We start from the raw sequence: 26,455 nt of genomic DNA, 5'->3' as shown, positions 1-26,455 counted from the left end.
TTTGTAAGTAATTAGACCATTTTCATGAATTTAGTATTGTACACTGTTAAACAGTAGTCTTGCAACTTACATCTTTCCCATCTTTGAAATTTCCTGAAGCTTTTCATACTTCAACATGGCATTATTTTGAAACTCCCTGCTTTGGTTAGAAATTACGAAATCCTTAAAAAGGGAACAGGATACATACAAATACAAGCGTTTTCTTCCTTTCTGGAGATCTTTAGAGGAAAGCAGTAACACCTAAGGGGGGAAGAAAAACACAAAATTTTTTTTTTTTTAAGTCTAAATAGTTTAATGATGTTATGAAACAAAGAATAAAATAATAGATGCCGCATAGTTTTCTTTCTTAGTCTTTTCCTCCTCTTGGCAATACAGATTAAGTAAATTAAATTATTACTCTTTCTGCTTACTTAAAAGCCATTTGTCCCCAGTAAGTAGATACATAACTGTTTTCAAGACCATAGACTTCGCAGAAACATGTTAGAACCTTAGGGCTGAGAGTAAGCATCACTACCTTAATATACATGAATTTTTGTTAAAATACCTATGTCTACTCGAAGTTATATTATAAACATTGGTTTTGGCAATGAAATGAAATGGGAAAACTTTTTAAAAAAAAGGACTCTGACAAGCCTCTCAGTCTTTGAGAAGCATTGAATGGCTTCGAATAATCTGCTAGAATTTATTGTGAGCCTCCTTTGTTTCACATTACTAAGAGTGTTTTGTTTTGTTTTTACATTGAAGTTGTTATTTTATTCTGAAAACAACCCTACAAGGTCCCCTCCCCATTTCTTTGCTTTTAGACAATGAAACTCAGCCTACTACATTTGAAGTAATTTCCCCAGTGTCACAAAACTGTGGAATTCTGTCTGGTCTCTCTGACTTTAGAATCCAAGTTCTTAATCTCTAGCTATTTGATTTCTTTATTAAGAATAAAGTGCATCACATCAAAACTAAGATAACCCCATTTTTCTATGATAATGTTGTCTAATTGGAATTAAGATCTAGGGTAGATGGTTTTAAGTGATTCCCCTTCATTTATTATGTTTTTACCTGATCTGTGAACTTTTAGTATAACTGTCAATGAAAGTACCAATGTATATGTGCTTTGGATTGTGCTTACTTTTTAAAAAATATTTTCTATGGAATCCTCAATTGAAATAAACAGGTGACTTTGATTTCCCAAGTTTTTTATATTTTTCATTCCTTCATAATTTGAAATACAGCATTTCCCATAAAATCACTTTCAATTAAAGTTTAAGGGCATTTTTATGTTTAAAAACATTTGTAGTAAGAGATTTTAGAAATCAGAAATGTTCTGTAAAGGGAAAAAGTTTACAGCAGTTATGATGACCCTCTTAGGATCTAGAATTAGTAGCTTTTCTAAGAATCATGAAGAAGACTAATGAATCTCAGATCTTATTCAAAATGCTATTTGTCTCTTATTTTTAAAACCATCTGTTTTCTCTCTTTTTTCTTTTTTTGACTGCTTATACATCTTTTTATTATTTCTTAAAAAAAAAAATCACAAAATACTGTCGATTGACACAGAGGGCATATTTTTCATGCTGAATTTTAAATTGATCATTACTCCATGATTGCACTCAAGGATGTTCCCCAAAGTCAGACTTCCTATGAATAGTGTTCTGTTTTAAAAATACTTTGCTTGTAGTAGTTCAGTGTAGTTTCTCTGTGAACTCTGTGGTGTTGTCACTTTTCATTTAAAATCAACTTTTTCACAACTATTTCTTAATGAACTTAATCAGATTAATTTCATTTAGTCACATCTGTTCATGATTGTTTCCCCTTTTGCACTCCATACAAATCATGAAATTAAGCTAATTATATACCATTATCAGCTGCAAAGAACAGGTTCTACAATTTTATACTTTTTAATTCCTGGCAGGAGATTAAGGCTTGTTTTTCCTTAATATGGAAAGAGTAGTAACTTAAATGGATTTCCCTACAGTTTTTGCCAAAGAATTAACCAGTGTATTATTGTCTTCACATTTTTAAACTGGTTCTGAAACATAACGTTTTATGTTCTTGTTGATGGAAATTCTTATAATGTTAAAGAAATGTTTAAGTGAAATTGTCATACAGAATAAAAAGTCTTCTTTATAGATTATATCCAGATGAAATACAGGATCCTCAGTTAAATTTGAATTTTAGATGAGTAATTACTTTTCAGTATAAATATGCCCCATTTTGTATTTGGGCTTTTTTCCTGTGGCTCAGTGGTAAAGAATCTGCCAATCTGCCTGCCAGTCGAGACACAAGAGTCTGATTCCTGGGTCAGTAAGATCCCCTTGGAAGAAGGCCAGGTAACCCACTCCAGTATTCTTGCCTGGAGAATCCTATGGACAGAGGAGCTTGGCAGGCTACAGTCCATGGGGTACAAAGAGTCAGACACGACTGAGTGAGCACATTTTACATTTGGACATATATTAAAAATTTATGCAACCACTATATATTTATAGTAAAAATGAGTCATTTATCTGAAATTCTGGTTTAGTTACCGTCTTTTATTTTTTAAATCTAAATCTGACAACTCTGTTTCTTGGGATGATAAAACTGAATCCTTGGGGGATTTCTTGTATTTGCACAGGTGATGATGAGCAGAGCGACTGGTTCTACGAAAAGGAATCAGGGGGAGCTTGTGGCATCACTGGAGTCATTCCATGGTGGGAAAAGGAAGATCCTACTGACCTAGACAAAAATTTACCTGATCCCGTCTTTGAAAGTATCCTAACGGGTTCTTTCCCCCTTATGTCACATCCGGGAAGAAGAGGTCAGTAGCACTGCCTGACTGGTGGAGAAGAGGGGATTTGTAGTCAGTTAGGAATAGTCATGACAGAGGAGATGCTAAGCAGAAGTGAAAGACTAGACACAAGATGCTGTGAAGAAACATGGTGACCAGTAATTCAGCTCCCATACTTCTTTGCTTTTATTAAGAAGGTTAACTTGCTTTCTTGCTAGGCCCATGGTAAAAATGTTGAAATGATAGATAAATTGAGAGGAAAGAGAAGCCCTGGATAATACTGACAGTTAAGTAATTGATTGTCATGTGCCGGCTGCCTTAGAACCCTACTAAGCATTGCTTTGGATCTTTTAAGTGTGAATTTCACCTTTTCCTCTCTACTGTTCAATATATTTCTTCCTCCAACTGACTCTGATTTCTGAATTGATAGGATCTTATTCTCTGCTCCAATGATCATAGACTCTCCTTCAACTGAGAACTTTGATTTTCCAGGTTTCCAAGCCAGACTGAGTCGCCTTCATGGAATGCCTTCCAAGAATATTAAAAAATCGGGAGGGACCCCACCTTCAATGGTAGGCATGCTTTCTTGTTTATTTGTCATGTTTGGAAATGTATCCATTTCTGTGGAATAAAAAGCCACATCCTCATCCTTTATTCGTATTCTAATGTTATACTTAAAAATAATCCATTTTTTTGTAGGCTACAAACTGGACCAGTGAGATTCCCCTATAAACCAAATCTTCTAATGCTAATAAATTAGTTACGTTTTGAACATCTGGGGAATGACTTTCGAGGGAACCTGGCTCCTGTCCTCTTCCCCTGGAGGAATATCACTGAAGTGAGAGCCTCTTTGATGAAAGCATGGGGCTGTTTTTGCTGGAGGACTGGTATTCTTCCTTTAGTCAGAAGTGAACCTGATGGGCGAGGCTCTTAGGGATCTAGGTTGGCCCAGGGTGGGTAGAAACTACTGTAAATTTTATATATTTTTCTCTTTTATGATTTTTTTTTACATTGAAACCATATATGTATCACTTGCTTTGCCAAATTGCTCACAAAAGCTAGAGAATTAAAAACTTCCAGATTTCACATCAGTATTCCTTAATGTTTATATTGTGACTGGATAAGAACTCATTTTTACATATCTGACTGTTGTAATTTAAAAACATGATGCATTGACGTTTATGGTTCATTTTTAGAGAAATCGTACATAGCCAACATTATTTAAAATATTTGAATTTTACTCAGGGTATTTTAATAAGGGCTAAGATGAGTCATAGGTAAGGTTGATAATCTACTAGAGTTTGTATTTTGTTCAAGTTTGCATTCTACTTGGATAATCTGCTCTGTATTGAAAACTCATTGTATTTTATAGAATAGTTTTTATTGTACTTGGAAAAAGTCATCTTTAGTTTTAAACTAGTCACGGTGATACCTAGTCTGTGCTAGTGGAATCATTTACTCTTACCTTTTAAACTATCTCCTCTGTCTGATACCTGAAACCAGTTAAAATGATCATTTTGGCTTAGACCATATTGAAATCATGTGAAAGCTGGTATTGCAACAAATACTGTATGACTGAATCATATTGTCATGTTTAAAAGTGAGACCTGCTTACACATCCTTAGAATGGAAAATGTGTGTGTCACTGTGAGTGTCAAAGATACTTGCTTGCGCTCATTTTTACCAAGCAGAAGGGAAAATGTAACATTTCTATTGGTGATATAGATACTATACTACATTCAGACCATTTGAGTTCTTCAAAATGGTTCTATTGAAATGATTACTATTTTTATTAATTTCCAATAATTGATGAAAATTGTGATGCAATACATGTATTTTTATATTATTGTATAGATTCATTGTTAATTCAGCATTTAATGGCTAATTTAAATATGATCATTGGAAAAGAAACTTGAAGTTGACATTTTCTTTCCCTAAAGTTGTTATAGCCTGAAAGATTCCAGCAAATGTATCAAGCAGGAATATGTGACATCTTTTAGATTACTTGTCTAAACCGGAGAGATTAAAAGTGATAAAGTGCGACTTTGAGTCTCTTTACCTTTGCATATTTAAAGCGATATTTTAAAGGTACAATAATGTGGTATTTGGTCATTGTAAGTAACCGTTTTTGTGCTATGTCCTTTGGAGTGAAACTTCGTGATTTTTTTTTTTTTTTTCCTGAATTACACAAATGCTTTTATTTTATTTTGTATAATGACTGTCTTTTAGACCTGAATAAGTCACTTTAAAACCTTGGCCTATGAACTTTGCCTTACCAATCATGAATCTAGATGAATGCTCTCTAGTTCTTGGTTCAGTTTTACCTATTTTTATATTTGGTTCACTGCTTGCTTGAGCATAGCTGGGATTTGTAGCCCATTTTCTAGGCTTATTGCAATCTCACTGTGGTATTTTATAGAAGCTATTACAACTGATAGGCTAGCTTCATGGTATTGATGATACATGGCTTAACCATAGTAAAAGCTGCCTTTCGTCTCTCAATTGTAAAAAGGTGATTAAGTTTCACTTGATGGAGATATACTATATATGTGTGTTTATCATGAAACTAGTGCATTAGGCCATAAACTGTTTTTCTGGTCCATGTTTTTTGTATTCAAAATTTTATTGAAGACAATGAGCTCCTTCCAGTTTTCTTTCTTTCAATTCTGAATTGTCCTTGTTTGGATTTTTAAGTACTGTAATCTTTTTTTTTTTTTCAATAAAATATCTGACTTGGGCAAGAAAGGTAAGAGTTCCAGTTTGTGCTGATATTTTTAAATTCCTGTGCTAAGTTTTCTTTCGTTGTTGTTGCTTGTACTGTCCACATTACGTGTAACAATCTAGTGTTAAAAATCATAACCTTACAAAACAGTCATCTTTAAACGGTAGCTGTAACATCCGGTAGTAAGAAATGAAATTTGATTGCTTAGACTGTCACTTGGAAAGCCAGATTGCCTTACAGAGAAATGAGTTTCCCGAGCAAAGCTAGACACATGTAGCTGCAAACCCATTAAATGGAATGGCAGCAAGGGGTTTCTTAAACAGATGGGTGATGACTACACAAATATAATGTTCTCTGAGAGAAATGACAGAAGGAGAATCTCTACTGAAATATTAATGTAAACATTTTTGGAGAAAAACTTCCAATCAGATTCTATTATTCACCATAGTAGTGTTCTGTACACTTCACTGAATTAGTGAATGCTGAAGCACTGCTCCTCAGGTAAACCGCAGGGTAGGTTCCTGTGCACTTAGGTCGTGACATCATGCAATCGATACATAACCTTATGTGTACGTTTGGGTTTTAAAACACCTTACTTGATATATATTGTTGATCTGTTAACATTGAACTCATGACCTACAGCCTTGTAAGTCACGCCTGAGCATAGCTTATCTAATACGTGTATTTTCTCCATAAGGCACATGCCCGCCTTCTTGTGCTTAGGAACAGTAGACAGCACTGCCACAGTATGGCTGGGGACCACTTAAGATAGGGAATCACCAAAAAAAGCACAAAAAGGTGGAAAATGTGCCCGTAAGTAAACCACAAAGACGACACTTGTTGACAGTGTTAGAGCTGAAACAAGAAAGCAGATTGTTGCCTTACTTGACCTCAGTGGGGAATGCACTTGTGCCTCAAATGATTCACATTTTTTTCACTGCTTTACTCATGCCTCTGAATGACCATGAAAGCACTGTGTAAGCGTTGACTTAGGGGTTACAAATAAATTTTAGTAAATATGCACAGTTGCCTATGTAGGACCTATAATTAAATAGGGGTGAGCATTGACTCTAGCTGGTTTTGTAAAAGAGCAGAGTGGTACTGCCTAATATAAAGTTTACAGACTTTGAAGTCAGATATTGGTAAATCCCCACCCGGGTTCTTCTTTTTGCTTGTAATTACAATTTGAATCTTATTTCCTCTTTCTGTTAAAGAGAGACAATGATTACTTTGCAGAAGTGTTATCAGGATTAAATGCGATTATGTTCCCATAATGGGCCCAGTGCCATCTCTGTTACAGAGTATTTATGAAATAAATGATCATCACACTTATTAGATATATGAAACACAGAAGCTCATGATGTAGAGAACATTTGTATCATAGGTTCAAGTACAGGATTTTAGACTTTAAAACTTACCTGTTCATATTTTAGATATAATATCCCTTCATATTTAATATTTAAAATGCTTTAGATTACAGCCTTTTTATGTTTCTTTTATACCTGATTCATATTTGAGCCAGTCTTTGTCTTTAATGTGGTCTGTGCAGAATAATTTTGAATGAATTTTAGATTGACAGACACTGCATTAAATCTTAAAACTCAACTGCAAACTAAAAAGATTGTTTTAAGCTTCTTTTCTCCATTCCCCCCTTCCTCCTACCACAATTATTAAGCTATTAATATTTATTTGTAGAAAGACCAGTAATGGTCAGGAGATTTTGGTCCAGAGTTATCTGATTCTTAAAAGTAATTTTCTTCATGTGCATGAAGGGAATCCAGACAAAGTCCTGAGAATTTAATGCTGAGAGGAATTAACTGTTGCTGTCTTCTGTTCGAATAAGGCACTAATTTATTGAAGCCTAGCTCACCAGCCTCTTATATTCACCTCTTTTAGGAGAATTAAGCAAACAATAATTCCAAGGAATACCCTTTGGCCGTTATCCAAGAGATTTAGCTTGAGTCTCTTGTATTTTCAGAATTTGTGCATCAAGTATAATTCAGAATAATAATCTTGAGAATAATGATCTATCCCAGAATCAGTTTTGGGATACCACTGTATTTGCAAAGTGAATCTGATTAACTTGAGTTAAGCATAGCATTTAAGTTAGATAGCATGTGCTATCCCTAAGCATCATAATTAATCAGTGCATTATGCAGGTGAAAGATCTTTATGTTCTTTTTTTGAAAAGGGATGGTCTTTCTACAATGTTACATTTATCTAAATTAGCATTCAAATTGAGTAGTCTGTTGAAAGATCAGAAAATAAATGGCTCCATTTAAAATACAGTACCCAATATCCAACATAAATATTACATAAAGAATTGTACATAAGGGTTCTATCTTAAGATTTTATAATTATTTCAGTCCATTTTTTTGTATGGCTGTAAAGAGAAAGTGTGATGGTGGTGGTGGTTATTTTGTCAAATGAATCTGATTTTACTGACTTTATTTAATATACATTGATGAAGTTTAAATATTTGAAAAAATGTGAACATCAGTCCTTTACCTAAATTGTCATGCTATACAAGTAAGCATACTGCTTATAATCAACAATGTAGTAGCTTATATCTCTTCAGACACTTGAGTCAATTCATTCTGTAAGAGAAAAAGAATATTATGTTTTTTCTTCATTTATGAAGTCATAGACGACAGGATTTCATGAGTGGCATATTGATAATGTTACTGTAATGATTTACTCTATATGTCTTACACAACTGTTGTTTTATTGTTTCTTAGGATGCTAGAGTAGGAATATTTAGTCTGATTTATAGCCTTTTATAACGGGAGGGCCATTTTAAATGGACTTGGTTTAAATAAGGGAACTACATAAACTTTCTTTTAGCCTAGTCTGAGATTTTATGATAGAAACAGACCTAAAATGATTTTTAAAAACATTCCCAGCATTTGTCCTCAACTGTAATTTGACCATGTGTTAGTTATCTATTTTTTTTCAATGGAATTTGATAATTAAATGCTTAATTATAATCTATGAATTGGTACTTATTTGTATCTTTAAAGAATTTTTGGATACCTTACAGAATATAAAAATATATATTTAGAATTTTTATATTTTAAATATAAATTACATCATGTATATTCTAATCTATCACTATGTATGATAATAATTTAGTTTTTATCTGATCTTGAAGATTTCACCCTAGAAACTGATATTTTTTTCTTAGAATTTCTTTTGAGATAAAGTAGGTTTTGTATCATAGAAAAGTGACTGCTTAATAGATGTATAACAAATATTTCTTTTACAGAAGACTTTTTAACAGTATCTCTTGTTTGAATTAAAATTCTCTATTTTGGTGTGATTATTCACAACTTTATATTTCATGTCATGTAAATTTAATATCCTTGGTTGGTATTTGAAAATATGAATTTAACAATTTTTATTCTCTTCCATGAAAAGTAGTATTCATATTAGTATTAATATTTACTTTTATTATATTACACTTTACTGGTATATATATATGTATATATATACATAAATTCAAATAATGCAGGTATATAGTAATGCATTCATTCATTCAACAAATATTTGAATGCTTATTCTGTTCTCCATATTTAATCTTAAAATTCCTTTAGAAAAAATTGCATAAGCATATGTTCAGTCTTGGTATTTTACTGTTATCAAATGTGGCTACTTACACATTTTCCCCCCATATATTTAAAGTACTTATGCCTCCTTCTCCAACAACTTATTACTAGAATTGCCTTGACTTCGTATATTGTTGTTTTGGTTTGTAATACCTCAGAAGCCTGGAACTCGGCAAAGCAAATGTTAGCAGTGAATGCAAGCACTTAGGATGATGCTTACTATATGCCAGACATTTTCCCACATTCTATTTATTTATTGTAATTCATTTAATTCTAAGAAAATCCCTATAATAGGTCAATGTTTACGATTTACACATTTAACTTTTCCGTTAGTAAGCCAAATTTAACGCAGTCTGGAAGTTTATTCGTCATGTTACTAATAAATAAAAATAGATTATCTTCACAAAAAAAAAAAAATCTTCCTTTCTAACAAAATCCTGTTCGAAGTGTGAGTAGTTTGAAATCTTTGCAGTATTCTGTGCTATCTTGAATAGTGAGCGCAATCAAGGTGTGTGCCATAGTAAAAGTAATAATTGAGATGTTTTACTGCTTCCAGCAGACGAATCACTGGACCCACATCCTCTGTTCTGATCCTTCTCACTATTTCTCTGGTAGTTTATGATACGTTCTTCTTGATCTTTTGCATCATCCATTTCAGGTCTACTTCCTTGCTCTTTGTTTCAGGTGGTTCTCCCTACATGCCTTCCAAGGTTCCTCAGTATCTCTCCAGCCATAAACAGGGTGCCTAGTAGCTCTCACATTTCTTCTTCAGTTCAGCTATGATAATATCCTTTCTATTTCTCTTATTCCTTTCCTTCCTCTAATGGAGCTTGGCAAAGTTCTGGGTAGACTTCACATAGGAGGAATATCTGCAAGTATGAGTTGGATCTCACTAACTTATTGGAGATGGAATTGGCAGACAGAAAAGTGTGGATGGGCAAGGTGTAAGTTTGAAACAGCATGGAATATTCAGGAAATTGAATCCAGAGTTGCTAAAGTACAAGTACTTGTGTTGAGTATGTCACAGACAGGATTTGGTTAGCAAGGTAGACAGGAGTTAGATCATTTCAGACTTTGTGGTCCATGGGAATGCGTGTGAACTGATGTAATCTCTGAGGAATTAAGGCAGGCAGTTTTGTCCTGTTGCATGGGCAGTGGTATAGAGTGTACATTGTCTGATTACAGGTTAAGACTGTATTAGGAGTCTAAAGCTGTCTGCCTGCTTTCCCAGGAGGTGGGATCCACACACAGTAGGCTAAACCCTTTATTTTACCAGACTTGATATTCTGATTGACCTTTGGATAGTATCCATTCATTCAACAAACATTTATGGAGCCTCTACTATATGCAAGATACTCTTCTAAGCCTTGGGTTTACACTGGTGAACAAGGCAGACAAGGTTCCCTGAAGCTTATATTTTAGTAAGTAAAAATAAACTTGATTGGGGAGGAGGATGAGTAAGTAAAAATGGCTGTGAAGAAAAAGATCCCCTGGAGGAGCAAATGGCAACCCACTCCAGTATTCTTGCCTGGGAAATCCTAGCGACAGAGGAGCCTGGTGGGCCACAGTCCATGGAGCTGCAAAGAGCTGGACATGACTTAGTGATTAAACAATAACAGTGTAATAGTGAACCACAGGATGTGCAGGTGATTAGAGAGAATATGATTCCCAGGCTGGAGTAAATGTTCAGTTAAGTTCAGTCATTCAGTCATGTCTGACTCTTTGCGACCCCATGGACTGCAGCATACCAGGCTTCCCTGTCCATCACCAACTCCCGGAGCTTGCTCAGACTCATGTCCATTGAGTGAATCTACAGCCTTGATCAATTAGTGCCTTTCTTCTCGTTGCTTTTATTAACAATATGGAAAAAGAAACGGGATTCTCACACTTGTTCATTCAGGAAGTTCGGTTATGTCCTGGACATCTCTCCTGACTCCAGTCCAGATTGACCACTGGTTTTAAATGTCACTGAAGGTGGGCCTGCAGGTAGCAAAAGGACACTTTTATTTATAAAGTACAGTATTAATTCTGATGCTTTTGAATATTTGTTTTGTATTTTTACTTAAAAAAGTTTGCAAGTGTCAAATATTTATATAGCATTCTGGTCTTCCTGTTTAGATTAAATCATAATGTTTGGATATGTAATATTTTAATATTATATAGTCATTCTGCTTGTATGGCTACTTGAATATTGTGCAGGGCAACTAGTCTTTTTATTATATTTCTAAAGATCATGAAATGCCGTGCTTTCTTCTTTTTCATTTTCTTTACTTTGGTGCTTGCATACAAATTCAGTTTCAGATCATTCACATTTATTAATAAAGAAATGGCTTAAGATTGATTTTTTTTTTTTAAGGAAATTATTTTGGACTTTTTAATGATTCTTCTTAAAAGTATTGGATTGAAAACACTTGAGATTTTTTTTAAATACTTCTTTTAAGATGTTGCTTAACATTAAAAATTTTTTTTCTTTTCTTTTTTATCCTAAAAAGCTTTGCAATATGTTGTAAAGTGCTCTTTTAAGAAATTAAAACTGCTGATTGGTAACTATTGGACTCCATAAATGAAGATTAAGGACCCATTTCCTTGTTGCTCCTTTTTTTTTTTTTTTATGTATGGCCTGATTTTTATTGAGAAAAATCTTGCACTAAGATACGTGCATAGGTAATATAAATGTATAGTTTACAGAATAACCAAAAATCAAACCTTTTTCTCAACAGCTGCCTTCAGAAACAGGATTTTCTAATTCCTCCGTGTATCTCAAACTTCTTATATTAAAGATTTCCACATGCATATGTATTCCTAAACAATATGTCAGCTTTTCCTGTTTCAGTTCTTTATGTAAGTTGTATCACATTGATTGTCCTTTTGTGAGATATATATTTTTAGTGACGAATAGTTGAATCGAGTATTAGTTTCATGTGTACAGCAAAGCAATTCAATTATATGTGTACATTTTTAAAGGTTATTTTCCATTATAGGTAATTACAAGATACTTAATGTAGTTTCCTCTGCTATACAGTCAATCCTTGTTTCTTATCTATTTTATGTATGGTATTTTGTATCTGTTAATTCTGTACTCTGAATTTATCTCCACCACCTCCCTTTTTTCCCTTTAGTAAACCATAAGTTGGTTTTCTGTGTCTGTTTTTGTATAGAGATTCACTTACATTATTTTTTACATTCCATTCCTTGTTGCTCTTTAAAATTGTGACATTGTCAGAGTTTCCAATTTTTTTCTTGCTTTCCTTTTTTTTTTGAATCAAAATCAGGGAAACAGAAATGCTGCAAACACTTCACTTTCTTCAAAGCTTCTACTCTGGTTTTCTGCCTTTTATGTTGCTGATAGAATTATTTTGATGGTCTATAAAACTCAGCTTTCTAATTTGCCTTCAGATATGTCAAGTATCTAATAGCAGAAAAGTTCAAAATCAATGATGGGTAGAACACTTCCAAATAATATTTAACAAGTGCTTTCTATATTGAAGTCACCTGCAAATCCTCCAACTGAAGGTCAATTTGAACAACTGAGAATTCACTCAGAAGTCTTAGAAATAAAAGGGGTCCCTATGCTATAGTCAGCCAGTGATAACCAGATATTTTTTACATGTCATCCAGTCCTGTTTGGATTCTGACAAACAAGAGACCATTGCCAACAGGTATATATACTTTAAGCCAATAAAACTTGTAAAATGTTTGTTGCTGTTAAATCACAAGTGTCTAAAATATTTACCAGCACCTTAATAGAGGAATAAACTAAAAGTTTAATGATGTCTTTGTGTACCAAGAAGTGATGACTTATGCCCCTCACAGTATAGCATCTTCCTCTTAGAACTTCATATTTAAACCTGATCTTTGTTTATAACAGTTCACCATCATAGTAATATTCAATGGCGTGTCATAGTAATATTCTTGGCCTTTTTGAAGTCTCTCAGATGTGTATAGATTTTGAAGTATATAGTATAGATTTTAAAGTGTATAGATCCCTGGGTTGGGAAGATCCCCTGGAGGAGGGCATGGCAGCCCACTCCAGTATTCTTGCCTGGAGAATCCCCATGGACAGAGGTGCCTGGCAGGTTGCAGTCCATGGGGTCGCAAAGGGTCGGACACAACAGAGTGATTAAGCACAGCACACAGCAGCAGACTAGAAATGTTTCTTTTAAAACTACATAATCCTGAAAATAAAATTATTACTTAGATATTATGTCATCCCTTTTAGTTTACATATATCTGACACATTCTTCTAATTTTTTGATCTTTAAAACAAGAATGTTTTAAAGAAGTATAATATATCATTTATTGGATGAAAAAGTAAGTGTATGTTACCTCTCACTCAGAAACTTGACGTCTTGCTTACTTGTGTTTTCAGCCATAGACTTCTTCGTTCAGTTCTACGCACATGTAATGAAAGCATGTGGTGTCTGCACTGTGGGGAAATAAGATATGTCTTTGTCCCCCAGTAGCTTGCAGTTTGGTTGGTGAAAATTAATTGGGACATGGAGAGAGAGAGAGAGAAGAGAGACCTATTTGCTATGGGATGCACTGATCCTGTTATTTTTCATTCTTCAATTGCACTGCTCCTAAGTTGTTTTTCATTGTTCAACTAATATTTTAGTTTTATGTGTTATCTTTGTTTTCCTCCACTCTTTCCACATCTAGACATGTCTGTATCTCACTCCTTTCCTTGTCTATATTTTTAGCCCTTTCTTTCCAGTTTTCATCTATCAGTGCCCTATCGTAGTTACTCATAAGCTTACATTTTGACAGTACCTTAGTCTCCTTCCTGGGCTTTCTTCCAGTTTTCCTCCCTCTAATCCGTATGACATGTGACTCCATGTAAACATTTTAAAACATGGCTAGACCCTAGCCAAAAAAATAGTTTTTACCCCCTTTATCATCGAAGTCAGGTTTGTAATTCTGACTTTCCCTGTTCACCTATGACCTATAGATAACACTTCACTCTTTTCCAGATGGTACTAGGTCATAGCATCCCTGCCTCTCCCTCAACCTGCCCTTACTGAGCCATGTTCATTCTTTCTATACTTTTGCTCACAATAGTGCACCCGTCTTCTTTCTGTTAGATTCATGTTCTGCAAGGAATAGTTCAGGCTCGATACCTTTTCTTCAAAACCTTCTCTAGCTCATCACACTTCAATGATCACTCCATCTTCTGAAACACTATTCTTTTATTCATTCACTGGTGACCTTTCTATTTTACACTGTTACTCATCTTCATGGGGCTTCCCTGGTGACTCATTGGTAAAGAATCTGCCTGCCAATGTAGGAGATGCAGGAGACACAGATTGTATTCTTGCCTGGAAAATTCCATGGCTACAGTTCGTGAGGTCGCAGAGTCGGGCACGATTTTGCAGCTAAACAATTCATCTTATGTTTGCATTGTATCCCAAGCACATAGCACCCCAGTGGCAGGAGTCCAGCTCCTAGCCCACAACATGCGCTTAATAATATTTTAAATGTTGATAGGGTCTACTGGGTATTTCCTTATACTTTTTAGGGAGTTTTCCACCACTACAACCCTTTGTCCAATTGCTAGTACAACCTTAAGTAACATCTTTTCCTACCAATGTTAGTATCTAAGTTCTTCGTTTTTTTTTTATTTTTTATTTTTTAAAAAATATTGGCCATGCCGCACAGCTTTTGAGATCTTAGTTCCCAGGCTGGGGATTGAATTCAGGCCCTTGGCAGGGAAAGCACCCTGCCCTCACCACTGGACCTCCAGGGAACTCCTTCATTGTTTTTAATTTGTCCTTTTATGCTCTTCATGATGTGATGCAGGTAAGATTCCATCTGCAGGGCACTAAAAAGCTGCTTGGATGCCCCGTGTACAGATGCTCACCTTTTGGTTAGGGGATCCTTAAATGTTGTTATCCATAGTGATTTCCTTTGGATGTACTGTGCTCATTCATTCAGCCATATCTGACTCTTTGCAGCCCACTGGACTGTAGCCTACCAAGCTTCTCTGTCCATGGAATTCTCCAAGCAAGAATACTGGAGTGGGTTGTCATTTCCTCCTCCAGGCAATCCTCCTGACACAGGGATCAAACCCGTGTCTCTGGCCTCTCCTGCACTGCAGGCAGATTCTTTACCACTGAACCACCTGTGAAGCCCAATAATCTCCTAATAAGTAATCTCCTGTCTCAAGCAGGGTAGGATGTTGGGGGCTGGGGAGTGGGGTGGGCTCGTGTTTGACTCCACTCACCAGCATTCTGATTACAAAGCAGAAGCCTGGGCACTTTGTCTACAGACTTTCACTGAATTCTCTTAATTCTATTAAAGATATGTCAGTGGCCCTTTCTTTCACATCATCTTACCATACATTTTGTGCTTCAGTTGGGATCTAGGGAAGGGGTGGTGGGGTGGTAATGTTCTGTGACTGATTGGCCAAGGACTGGGACCAAGAATCAACTTTAAAAAATAGGTTTTTGAGCAATTCCCTATTTAAGAGATATCTGGAGCCTCCAATTTCTGAAACTTTCTGGAACCTGTTGCTTCAGTCCGTTTACTTTCTTGCTCCCTACCCGCTCCCACCCGCTCCCTACCCCATTGCTGGAGAATGTTGAGTGGTCAGCTGCGCGATCGTTTTGTTTTCTTCTTCTGTGATTTTGTGAACACAGATTGCCTGGTGGTATCTTCTTTCCTGTCTCCTTTGTCCTTGTGAAGTTACACCTTTTTTATTCCATACTGTCGTTTTAGTGGGGCTTTGAGAGGGAGCTGAAATGTATGATTCATGGGTGGGTTATGTTTATTGGTAAATGCTACCTAGTATTTTCTTTTGACTTTGTTTTTTTAATAGTAATAGATTCACAGGTTTTAAGAGACAAATATCACAAGAAGTGCCCTATATCCAATTCTTCCCATACCCATCTATACAAATACAGCATCAGTTAATCTGCACTGTGATTTTTAAACTTTAAAAAAAGTCTAAGAGATTATAAATTATACCTATTTTTATTCTTTTGTTTGGCTGCATAATGTTTCATTTTAGTATATTATTAAATAATTCTGCTTTTATTTTGTGTAACTAATATGAAAGGACAGAGATATTTGATTACTGTTAATTATATTGGCTAACATTTATTGAGTTTTTATTTGCCAGGTGGTATTCCAATCTATGTGTGTTAATTTATTTAATGTTCAAAAAAAAAAAGCCTATTGAGATAAATATTCTCCTCTCCACTTTATCAGCCAAGAACAGGGGCAAATGGCTTAAATGACTTATTCAGGGTCACTGCTTGTAATTGTTCATGTCAGAATTTAAACTCTGGCCCTGTGACCCACTCCTCAAAGACTTAGCCATCAAGCTATGCCTCTTCCCCTTGAAGGGTAAAAATATTTCCAATTAATTTTTAATTTGTAAAAAATTGACAGGCCTAATGGCCCACTGAAATAATACATCTTAGTTATGTATAGTTTGGTCAATCTAGTGAATATATTGGGTACATAATTACTCTGTGTTTAGTTGATCAAGTTAAATCTACTGAATTGGATATATGTTGTATTTTTCAATGTAATAATTTTCATCATGTAACTATGCTGTCCATGTCTCTTATCAACTCTTCTGTTTTTTTCTCTCCTTTCCTTTGGTACCTGTTGATTTAACTTACTAGGCCCTTGCTGACATTTATATCTTTTCTTTCTCATCATCAGTTAGGTTCTTCATATCCAAAAAGGTGAGTGACAGCAATAAATATTTAAATAGAATGGAATATTTTGTAAAGAGCATCCTTACAAACCCCAGCATCCTGTGATTTAAGTATTACTGTAATTTCATTGTATGGACTCAAGTGATTTTCAAAGAATTAGCTTCATCATGAAGGATCAGAGCCAGGTCTTCTGAACGCTGATCTTCTTACACATGAAAATTATCAGAAGTCACACTCTTTTCTGTCTTTTTAGCCGGACCTGTAGTGATTTAGCTTTTTTTGAGTGTTAGCTTTTGATCCCATGAGACCTGACACTTGAATTTCTTGTCAGCTTGAAAAGGTGGTCTGTTTCAAAATTTGATTGGGCTTCCCTGGTGGCTCAGCTGGTACAGAATCCGTCTGCAATACAGGAAACCTGGGTTTGATCCCTGGGTTGAGAAGATCCCCTGGAGAAGGGAATAGCTACACACTCCAGTATTCTGGCCTGTATAGAATTCCATGGGCTGTATAGTCCATGGGATCGCAAAGATCAGACATAGCTGAGAGACTGACTCACTCACTCACTTATTTTGAGGAAAGATTTATGAGTTTTTATTGTTAATTCTTAAATTGTTGCAAATTATGTTCATGCAATGAATTTGGCATTAGCTTTCTTCATATTTATTAGCATCACAACTTTCCCCTAATCCTCCTTCCTCAGTTAGCATCTTAAAGTACTAGCACAGGTCTAATACAGTCTTTGGAATTGTCTGTTTATAGGAAAAACCAATTAATCTGACTCCTTGATTGAACATCTTGTTTCTTCAGTAAATTGTTTCATATATATTACACTTTCTTCAGCAAATTGTACATATATGTTACTAACACATTTTAAACACCTAATTATATATATTGATCATATGATTGTTCTTGAAATGCCTTTACTTTCCATTGTAATGTTACTTAGAGGTGCTGGCTGTCTAGCTGACTGGATGAATTTTCTTTCCTCCTATTTTTCTCACTAGAAAAATCTAAGTGTCACAGTCTGGCACTATGAAACCAAGGGCAAGGCAGACACTTTATATATGAAAAAAGGGCCTTTACAAACACATACATACATACACACACACATTTTCTTTTTAGATTATATTGTTTCTTGTAGGTGGTTCTTGATTTCATTTAGACACTTTGAGGACATACACTTGTTTTCATAACAGTCATCATAAACTTAAAGTGAATTAAGATATGAATATGCATGAAGAAATTAGATGTTCTAACCATGAATATATGGCATCAGTGTGTCTAGAGTGAATTACAGACTTTACTCATTTCTGGACCATTTGTTTTATATATAGATTAAATATAGATAATTACTCATTTGACAGGTTACTTTATTACTCTGATGTATCTCAGAGTACCACGTGCAGTTATAGTGTGATTATTGTAATAATTTGGATTCACTAATAACCAAATGAACATTTCATTAAATTAAAATTTTAAAAGTGGAATTTGATTTTGTTTAAAGTCAGTTTTACTTCCAGTAGTTACTTTGATTTCATAGCGGAATTATACTTTTTAATTGAAATTTTTAATTCTTTTTAAGCTCACATGTTAAATGTAAAAGTGTTTTGTTACTATTCTGAATTATAGTTAGAAACTTCTGTAGGTTAGTCATTTCATCTTCATCTTGTACCTCACTTGTATGAGAAAAAGATTGTGAATTCAGTTTAATTTGTTGGGGGCAAATGTGTACCAGATAATGTACTAAACTTAAAATTTATTTTTACATGTATAGAGCATTTAGCCAAATACCTAGCTCTCTAGATGTTTTAATAATTGTTTTCCTATATAACTCTAATACTTTGTCTCTCAATAGTATATGGTTTAGATGTATATTAAATGGTTAAACTGCTTAGAAATAATTTGCACACACATTAATATTCATACCCAAGGGAATAAAATTAAAACATTCTAATCAAGTATCATGTTTTAATCCATATTTTTTTTGTTTTACTTTATTTTGTTTTTTTATTAGGGGACTCGTGTTGCTAGTTCAAAGTGATCTTTATATGTTCTTTTTGGTTCACACAGTTCTTTAGAAAAGCAGATCTATTCTGGCTGTGTAATGCATTTTATTTAATTTTATAGTTTTTATGGTATCGTATATTAGAGATTGCCAAAAATATAGAAAAATTTTAGAGAACATTTTTGGATTTGATGGATTACCACTCTTGAAAGGGAAACAAAACACTAAATATTTCTAATCCTGCATTATTTACCGCATGGGTGGTTAAATGCTACTTTAAGCCTCATAAAATTAAAAGGGAGAAACCTGCCAACTGTAGCAGGAATTGGATTTAGGAAGAGTGGTACAGAGCCAAAATATTGCTACAGAATTAAATGTCAAAAATCTTCTTTAATAGTAGATATATAGTTCACAGTGCCTGGTTATGATTAATACATTTAATCTAAATCACTGAAAGTTGCACTCTCCTTTTCCATAAAATACAATAGGACACAAATCAGTTTTACTGTAGATGGATAACAATTGGAAAATAATGCATCTTCCCGCCCAATAAATTGTCAGTTATACCTTTTAACTAAAATCAATTCATCTTTCCAAAATTTATTGCAATTTCTAATAATAAATCTCCTCAAATGTTTATTCATTTGGTTTTTGATACATTTGTGCCACTTTTGCTATGGTCTAATGTTTTCTCTTTTGATTCATTGTAAATTAGAAAATCTATTTTGAGTCAGTTTTCTAGTTAAGAAGTTAAAATCTATAACCTAGCACCTTTTTCACTCTCCACTGTACATTTTAATACCCTTGAACTTGAACTTAAATGCAATCCAGTAATTCTTTTCCGAAAGAGATTAAAAGACTTTTCAGTCTTAACTTCTTGAGGAAAGGCCAGATTCATAAAAGAAGCGCTTTGGCGATTATTAGATGATTGTTGTCATAGATCCATTTTTAGAATCCAAATGTGGGGAGAAAGAGACACACAGAGTCGCAGCATGATCCCATGTAAGTACCTGGTACAAAGAAGAGGGAATACTCGTTTGGATTAGGGTCATATTGGGAGCCTCCTTTTGTTTTCCATTGATAGCAGTAACCCAAAAGGAAACATAGCAATCAACTATATTCTGTGTGTCTGACACAGAGGTCTTCCCATCATTAATCTCCAGATTTACTTTTTAAATCTCTGTGTATACATTTTCAGATTGTTCTTTTTTAATGTATCCTAAGTGTGAATGAAACCAGATTGGTTTTCCACATGGTATTTTAGAATGTAGTTGTTCTTGTTTTTTAATTTAGTACATGATGCATGAACATTTCCCATTCTTTGTACTCTTCATATTATCTTTAGACTTAAAGTAGATGTTCAGATACTAGATGGTGAACACTGAGTTTGTCATTTTAATTGTGTACCTTTCTTTATTTATTTCACAGTGAAGTCAGATTGGTATCCCCCTTTCTTTTCCACCTGCACCTTTACTGTGCTATTACATAAAATTTAAAAATGAAAGTAAGAATCAATTTTCTTTCCCACAAATCTACGAAAATGTGCTTGCAGTCAGCATGTTCTGAGGCTTGATGTTAAGTTGACACTTTTTATATCAGTTAAAATTCTAGAATATATTTTTGAAGGTGATACTATTAGGAATGGAAGTGACATTAATTTGAATCAAACCTGTAACTCACTGGCAAATTTGTATCATCACTAATATACAAGATGTCATATGATTAATTTAGCAGGTAAAAAAATGTAATTTGTATAGCCAGAATAGCTGAAATAGCATTCATTAATTGAGCTAACTGGTAAAGAAAACACATGCTTTCTAAGGCAAAGATCAGACATGAATTACAGGTTTTGTTCATCTAAAAGTAGTGCTGCTTTTTTTTTTAATCTGTGAACTTATTAATTTTTTGATATATGGGTTCTTTAATATAAAGTGTGTTAGTCATTGGTACTTACCAAATTAATTTCTATATTAACAAATTAGAAGTTTTAATAAATTTAGCTAGCTGTGAAAACCTTAAAAGTAATCTCTGACTTATGTGTACCTTCTAATTTGATTTTCACATCACATTAGATATGAAAGTAAATCAAATAATGCTCTTTTACATAAAAAAAGATCAGCTGAAACATTTATGCTTCTCTTTTAAATACCAATAACAGGTTTTAGTGGTATTCCTCTGGTGGTTTCATAAACATTGGCTAATAATACAGAGTCAATTTATTGCTTAAGTGTTAATAGTTTTTTTCTATTACTCTCATTAATGAAGATTTTAACAATAACTGTAAGATCACAGTTGTTACCTTTGCATGGTAGCATTCAGTTTTGCAAAGGGTAACAGCATTTTTTTTTTTTTTTCTTTTCAAAAAAGGAAGTTAAGATTCTGAAGAGAAAAGTAACTGACTTAACTAAGAAGCAGATCAGGGTCAATAGTCTAATTCTTGGTCTAGAATCCTCTTCTGTTTTCCCCACCTGCCTCTCCGTAGCCTTTCTAGTTAAATGTGAATTCATCCTGGAGACTGAAGTTTTTAACATTTTTAACCATAGTTTTTGGAATTGCCAGGTAAACTTCACCATTTTCAAGCAAAAGGTATGTTTTAAAAAAGGTGAATTAGTAATTATTTTTCTCCAATTCTCTAGTTCAGTGTCTTTGACCATTGATGTATCCTAACTAGTCTCCTTATTTAGCCTTCTCTACTTACTTTCTTGCCATCATCAACTTTCCTCAATTTCTAACGTGATCTCTGTGCCCCATTTGACTTCTAACATTAAACCTACTACTGTACCAAAAGCGTGTAAATTCCTTTTCTTCTTGTTCGAGGTCTTTGCCATTAGGACTTCCGCTGTCTTCCCATCTTCACATCCTAACTCCCCCTCAGTTGATGGATTCTAAATAAGTCTTGAACTTTCCAACATCTGTCAATTGGCTCCTGCTGTTTTTACCATTTGAAATATCACCATTTTCATGTCAGTCTGGGGAAATCTTGCCCATTCATCAAAATACATTTTCATTCAAATCTTACCTGTAAACTTCCCTGCCAGGAGGCATCTCTCCTCTCATGCAGAGTCCCCACTGCCGTCACTTTATCAGTCAGAGAACCGTGTGTTAGCCCCTGCTGATAACAGTTCAAGCCAAAAGCACAGAACCAGAAATCAGAATACCTTCTCTCAGATTTACTGGCTATATGACCTTGGAGAAAACACTTTTGAGCTTCAGTTTCCTCATCCCTAAATAGGGATAATAAAAGATAACATGAAATAAGATATGTCATAGGATTTTGTGAGCTGTAAAGACACTATTATTACACATTAACTTCAGGAGTCCAAATTCAAATGCCTTCAGGGGCCAGCAGATAATATATACATATATGTGGGAAGTAACTTGGTGTCAGGGAGACAGCTGCACACTAACTAAAGATATTCAGATTCAAAACATTTTAAGATTTGATAGCCAACAAAGGAAAAAAACCAAAACACCGCACTTGATACTGGCCGTGGCAGTACCATAAGGGAATAAAACACTTAGCATTTATTCTTGTCTCTTTGATGGCATGCCCAAATCTTTAATTGAAGAAAGTATAGTTCATACAAATGAATGCCACTTATTTTGACTATATTTAAAATCAAAATCATTATTGAGTTGAAGAATAGAAAGGTATTGAGATTTTCTATGTACCAGGTCCCTGAAATCCAATATAATGAATGACATAATGTCCCTACTCTCAAGGGTCCTATAGGTGTTTGCGTGTACACAGAGAAAAGTTCCACTACAGAGACTTAAACCAGTTGCACTGTTGAGACCAGAAAAAGAATAGTTGCTTTTACTAGTGGTTATCAAAAGGGTATTTGAGCTGTGACTTTGATCAGGTCTTTCCACAAAAAATAGGAAAGGTAGCGTTATATAGTAGCATGGTTAGGAGATTTGGAGTTAGAGCTCTGTTTGACTCACTGTTACACAGTCTTAGGCAAAGTTACTTTGATCACTTACTTCCCTCCATCTTTTACTTACTTTCCTTTATGTGACCTTTTCCCTTTCCTTTATAGCACCTAACTTAATCTGAAAAAAATTTTTTTCTTATCTTCTGTCTCCAACTGCTAGAATTTATGCTTCTAGGGCCTGGGACTCTTGTCTGTCTTGTTGGCCTCTCTCTTTTGAATCTAGAACAATGTTTGACACATTGTAGGAGCTCAGTTTATTAGTGAGAGTACTGAATGAATGAACGTGGGCTTCTTGTGAGGATCGACACAGATTTGTTTGTAGGTATCCCTTTTGCAGAAACTTAGGTCATCCAATTCTAAGTCTAGTAATTTAGGTCAGCAAACCAAAGATGAAGAGTTGTAAAAATGCCTTGCTGTTTAAGAAATACTGAGTTCTCAGCTGTGTGTTAAATTTAAGGTACATCCGTAATAATGTCAGGACTTCTGACAATACAAAGACCATGAAACTAATTTTGATCATACTTCTTCAAGCCGAAACATTCTCTTCCTCTCCAATTTTTTTCGTTTTATAAATGTATGAATTAGATGTTAATATTAATATATAATTTTTTAGATTTTAAAAGTCTACCAGATTCTTAGCATTTCTTCCTACATAGTCTTAAATTTTCCTTGCAAGATCCTTTTCTTCAGGTAAGTTCTTAGAAGGTATCTTAGTGTCTATCACTGGTAAATTTGCTGTTTTAAATCTGCAACTGGATTCATTTCACTTTTGTTTATGAACAGTAGTTTTTCTGCATATAGAAATCTGGGTTAAATCATTTTTCTCAGCACTTGGAAGGTACTCTGTGACTGCCTCCTGGCATTTGTTGTTGCTGTTAAGCAACCTGTTGTCAGACTCACGTTAGACAATGTGGTTTTGTTTCCCCCTGCTCTGGCTGAATTTTTTTTTTTTTTTGTCTTTGATATTCTGTAGTTTCACATTATGCACAGATGTGAATTTACTGACCCCACTTTTATATTGTCTTTCTTGCAACTAGTAATTTCTGTCTTTAACCAGCTTTTTAAAATTTTCAGCCCTTATCTAAATGTTCTCTTTTGTTTATTATGCGTCTTCTATTTCTCTAGGACTCCAGATAGATGTGTGTTGCACTTTCTCATTTTACTCTCAATATCTCATAACCCTTTTCTCCTAGCTTCCATTCCATTGTTTTTATGTCCCACACTGCAGGTAATTCCTTCAGCCTTGTCTTAGAGGTAACTGTAACTCATCTACTGTTTAATTCATCTGTGCTGTTAATGGGGGGAATGGGAGTAGTCTAAATACAGTGACTGTTTATGAGACATTAGTAGTCTTTCATTTACCCATGTTTTACTGCATCCTATCCAAGGAGTTTAGTCTCAAAATTTCTAATTTCTCTTGCTTTTATAATAAAGTTATCCACATATGGCATTCTTACAATGATTGGTGTATTTCAGTAGTTTATTTCTGTTGTAGTATAAACTCTACAATCTCTAGGTGTACCTGTTTATTGTAGTTAAGTATATTTTATACTCAAATGTTAGTTGAGAATAAGGCTGAATAAGTAACCAAGGCAATTATTTAAATCATTAAAGTTTTCTATGTTTAATAATTTGTTGACTGGTTATATACTGTGAATTGTTTACATTCTGCCACTTTTTTCTAGTCTTTGATAGGACATGATGTAATTCATTGTTTTTAGCCCTGTGATATTTTGATGTGAAACATTCATCTTTTAGCCTCACTATATACATATATATATATTTTTTTTAACAGGTATTTTTGCTTTTTTAAAAGTAAAATTTTATAAATGTAGTATTGCCCTTTCTGTTATTTTTTTTGGTCTTATCACACAAATATTTTTTCTCTTACGATTTTTCATAGCATGTTAATAATTGAGAAAATGTAAACCAATTAGCCATGTCCAAAGAATGTCCTTATATGGAGTCAATCTTTATATTCACTGTCATTACCAAAAGCATTTTGACATTATGGTATTGTGATAGCTTTAAGAAAATTTTTCTGAAAATGCTTTATAAAGTGCTTTTGTACCAAGTGCTTTTATACTTGGTACAAAATTTAAAATACTATCCAATTATAAGTTATGATTAGTAATAATTTGGGTAGTGCTTTTCTCCCCAGGAGTGTCAAGCATTGTATAAGTTACTTTTTGGACTTTGTCTATTCTGTGGCAGTTAAAGAAAAGGACCCAGGGCAATGGAACAGGAAGAGGGTGACAGCGAGGAAGAAGCATATGAAAGAAAAGAAGTAGGAGAGATGAATAGGGACCAGCTCAAGTAATAGCGCCCGGCCAGTTAAGGCTGCTGCGTCTGTTTGCAGTGTACCTCACGTGACTTTTACTCATGACCTCCTGATTCCCACCTCTCAGCTACCTCAGATATGTTTTGATAGAAGTGAAGATGGTCAAAGACTGTAGAAAAGGAAATTTGACTTCAAGCTGAAAAAATAGACGCCATGTTTGCAAACTTGAATTTTAGGCTTTAACTGGTTATTAATAAAACTGTTGCTCTGCAAGGCACTCCAGAACTAGGCATGCATGTGTGTTCCCGTGAGTGTCCACATGTACGCACACACACCTAGTCACAAGAGGCATACACTCCTACACATCCCAGCAAGGAATGAGGAGGGCTGGAATCCCTCCGGAACTCCGGCCCTGTCTTGCTAGTAGCCTCTTGTATTGGACGGAGCATTGGGCATTGGAATCAGCCTGAGACATAGATTGTTGTTTTAATCCCTGCAACTAATTAACCACATGAACTTGTGTAAGACCTTAATCCCTTTCAGCTTCAATTTCTCTTCTTGCCTTTGTCTTGCAACTTGACATTTATCAGTGCCTTTTTATGCAAAGTTCTTGTGCTCCGTGTTACTACATAGTTCTAGTGTGCCTATCTGTAACCTGAAAGTTTGAAATCAGTGATTTCTAAGATGCTTTCTAACCCTATATCCTAAACACCAGTCAAGACCTGTAAAGGATAAAAACAAGAGAAACACACTGTGAAGATGGAAATTCTTTCCAGCAAGTCTAAAGCAGTACTTCTTAGTCACCCAGCAAGTCTTGGAGAATGGGTGTGGTGAACTTTGTTAAAATGTAAATTCTGATTCTGTAAGTCTTGGGTGGGGCTTGAGATTTTTGCATTTTTAAGAAGCTTCTAGAAAATGTTGCTACATCTGGTCTGAGGACCCTTCTTTTAAGTAGTGAAGCTTGAGAGGATGATTGTGGAAGGGGAATTTTTAAAAGAGAATGATGACAAGAGTAAAGAATGATTACTGAAGGAAAGTTATATACTGATTATAAAGAGAAATTATAGGCAGGGTGTGAGATGCAAATCTTTACTGTGATTTTGAGATAATTGGGAGATTTTGGCTCTGGTCGTACTTTAGTATACTAAGGCGAGGGCACCCCACTCCAGTACTCTTGCCTGGAAAACCCCATGGATGGAGGAGCCTGGTGGGCTGCAGTCCATGGGGTTGCTGGGAGTCGGACACAACTGAGCAACTTCACTTTCACTTTTCACTTTCATGCATTGGAGAAGGAAATGGCAACCCACTGCAGTGTTCTTGCCTGGAGAATCCCAGGGACAGGTTAGCCTGGTGGGCTGCTATCTATGGAGTCGCACAGAGTTGGACACAACTGAAGTGACTTAGCAGCAGCAGTAGCAGCAGCAGCAGTAAATATAAACGTGTCTTAATCCTTATTTGTTTGAAACAGAATTTTTAAGGATA

The 26,455-nt window shown here is 34.7% G+C and overlaps 1 protein-coding gene across 5 annotated transcripts in view; it reads left to right on the top strand.

Annotated features, from left to right (window-relative positions):
• Positions 1-26,455, top strand: part of GPATCH2 (G-patch domain containing 2) — a 194,183-nt gene that overhangs the window by 19,839 nt on the left and 147,889 nt on the right. For 4 of the 5 annotated variants that reach the window (XM_061382203.1, XM_061382202.1, XM_061382204.1 and 1 more), the window contains exons 4-5: positions 2,609-2,791; positions 3,254-3,333. In XM_061382203.1, the coding sequence (XP_061238187.1) occupies positions 2,609-2,791; positions 3,254-3,333 (263 nt within the window). Of the gene's footprint in view, positions 1-2,608; positions 2,792-3,253; positions 3,334-3,460; positions 5,507-26,455 lie in introns of those variants that run through there. The other variant, XM_061382207.1, reaches the window with a different exon arrangement.

The sequence above is a fragment of the Bos javanicus genome, chromosome 16 (assembly GCF_032452875.1).
Source record: "Bos javanicus breed banteng chromosome 16, ARS-OSU_banteng_1.0, whole genome shotgun sequence".
NCBI lineage: Eukaryota > Metazoa > Chordata > Mammalia > Artiodactyla > Bovidae > Bos > Bos javanicus.
The sequence above is the reverse complement of the archived record's forward strand: the minus strand, read 5'-3'. Positions and strand labels throughout refer to the sequence as shown.